At 29.3% G+C, this 2,605-nt stretch overlaps 1 protein-coding gene across 1 annotated transcript; it reads left to right on the top strand.

The window, feature by feature from the left end:
* The first annotated feature begins 1,162 nt into the window (after positions 1 to 1,162).
* LOC131630608 (transcription factor bHLH139-like) lies at positions 1,163 to 2,247 on the top strand. The gene is made up of 4 exons (XM_058901384.1): positions 1,163 to 1,558; positions 1,607 to 1,825; positions 1,928 to 2,059; positions 2,164 to 2,247. Exons 1-4 carry the CDS (start codon positions 1,163 to 1,165, stop codon positions 2,245 to 2,247), a joined length of 831 nt encoding a protein of 276 aa, XP_058757367.1.
* Positions 2,248 to 2,605: the final 358 nt, after the last annotated feature.

Here is a 2,605-nt window from a genome sequence, read left to right as displayed (position 1 = left end):
TATTATTTATGTTTAGGTAACATTTACAAAAATATCTATTTCAATAGTAAAGTTTTGCATATAAAAATATTTAGATCAATAATAGATTTTTTTTTCCGTATACCATTTTTGAATAAAAAAATTTCGGATCATAAATACCATTTTTTATATAGAAAAATATTTAGATCAATTAGAGAATTTTTCCCGTATACAAATATTATTTATGTTTAGGTAACGTTAACAAAAATATCTAGATCAATAGTAAATTTTCGTATATAAAAATATTTAAATCAATAATAGATTTTTTCCCGTATACCATTTTTGAATAAAAAAATTTAGGATCATAAATACTATTTTTCGTATATAAAAATATTTAGATCAATGATAGATTTTTCCCGTATTTAAATATTATTTATGTGTAGGTATCATTTATAAAAATATTTGGATCAATAGTAAATTTTCGTATATAAAAATATTTAAATCAATAATATATTTTTTCCCGCAACCATTTTTTAATTAAAATTTTTGGATCATAAATACCATTTTTTATAAAGAAGAATTTCATTAGAAGAAAAAAAACAACAGCAAAAATGCATCCGACCCACAAACAAAAAACTAAGCAAAAAGATATCTCAAATATGGATTTCAACAAAATATAAGAAGGACAATATAATGCTGGCTAACGAAGGAGCAAGGAAAGTAAGGATGAGAACCATAAAACAGAGAGAATATTACACTAATTTTATTGATTGAAAATGATACTAAAACGATACTAACGAAATAGAATCTTAAGCTGAATGAGCTTGACAGGTTTTAAACTTCTTCTGTGGATACCTGTCTACAGTTGTCCAACAAGAATAATGTCATTGTCATCATATTCATATAAAATAAGTTGTTAGAATGTAAACTCAAAGTGTTTATTTCCCACTTGAGAGAGGAATGTTATATATTAAGCTTCATTCAAATACTATTATAATACTATTTTAATCCATACACTCAATACCTTGAGATGGAATCTTTATGAATATTTGAATCCAATTCCATTTTGGCATTATCTTGTCTTGTTTGCTATAAATATACTTCTACTAATGCTACTATTTTTTCATATCAATAAAACATATTGAAACAAAACAAGACTACTCTCAATTCTCACAGGTTTCAAATCAAAAAAATTATTAAAAAAATGGAACCTGCCCAATTGATTTCTCAAGAGTGGGATTCTCTTAGTGGACAGTACACAGCTGAAGAAGCTGATTTCATGTCTCAATTCCTTGGTGGTAACTATTCTTTCACCGAGAAACACTGTGGGGATGGAAATACTAATTTTGGCACACCATCTTATTTTTCTTCAAATGTTGCAAACTCTAATTCTATGTGTTTCTCCGATGGGAGTAGCACAAACACTGCTAATAGTGCTGATGGCATCTACTACTCGGATCCGGCAACAAACATTGATTCGTTGTCCATGCTTTTTTGCTCGGGAGAAGATGCTAAATTTAGTCCACAATATTTCAATGATAGTTTTAGCCATCAGATAAATTATGAAAACATTGATCATGAGAGGTTATGTTTAGAGCCAGTGAAACTGGTTCCTGCTCTTGGCAACAATTTGCAAGGTAAGAGGGAGTATGAAATGATGATGGTTTCGGAACCTTCTTCAGAAGAAAATAGAAGCCAAAACATGGAGAACCCTGCAAAAAGATTTAGGACCTCAAATGCTTCCATGGAGCTAAATGAGGGAACATCTCCAATTCTAAGTCCAAAAGAACCTCAAGTGCCGAATTTATGTAGAAAATCAAAAGCACGAAATGGTCCTGCCACTGATTCTCAGAGCATTTATGCAAGAGTAAGTCCTCTTTAAAATCTATTTCTTTAGCGCGTATTTCAATTCACAAATAACCCTTTTGATCACTATTATAATCAAATATATCATCTTGTGTTTGTGTAGAGGAGAAGAGAAAGAATAAATGAAAGGTTGAGAGTCTTGCAGACCCTTGTCCCAAATGGAACTAAGGTGGACATTAGTACCATGCTTGAAGAAGCTGTTCAATATGTCAAGTTTTTGCAGCTTCAAATTAAGGTAACAACATTTTCATAACCTTCCCATTTTCAATTAATTTCATGCAAATTAAAAAGATAAAGTCTAATTCATTTTTGTTAATTTATTTGGATGAAATGAAACAGGTTCTAAGCTCTGAAGATATGTGGATGTATGCTCCAATTGCTTACAATGGAATCAACATTGGATTAGACCTCACTTTTTCATAGTATAGAGCCATAGACCTTCAATGCATATTATTTTTAGTTTATTTGTATAATTGAGATTAATTCATCTTTTTCATATTATATTTTACTTTAAGTTCAAACAATTACATAAATTTAAATTCAATAGACATTGAATATTATAGTACTAAACTGTTCTCCTTCCAGTCCCCCTTTTACTTTATCATGAAATTCCAATGGCTTTAAAAATAGTGAAATGAAGTTGGCATGTCAAACTATTATAATTTATAAGTATAAATTATAGAAATGAAACTTAAAGAAAGGAGTATAGCAAATGGACTTCCCCTTTTGACTTCGTAAGATATTAAAGTCATCCAATATTATAAGAGTTAAATGGTTGACA

This window comes from Vicia villosa, unplaced genomic scaffold, assembly GCF_029867415.1.
Source record: "Vicia villosa cultivar HV-30 ecotype Madison, WI unplaced genomic scaffold, Vvil1.0 ctg.000711F_1_1_1, whole genome shotgun sequence".
In the NCBI taxonomy this organism is placed as follows: Eukaryota; Viridiplantae; Streptophyta; class Magnoliopsida; order Fabales; family Fabaceae; genus Vicia; species Vicia villosa.
Note: the sequence above shows the minus strand (reverse complement) of the source record. Positions and strands in the feature narration are given on the sequence as shown.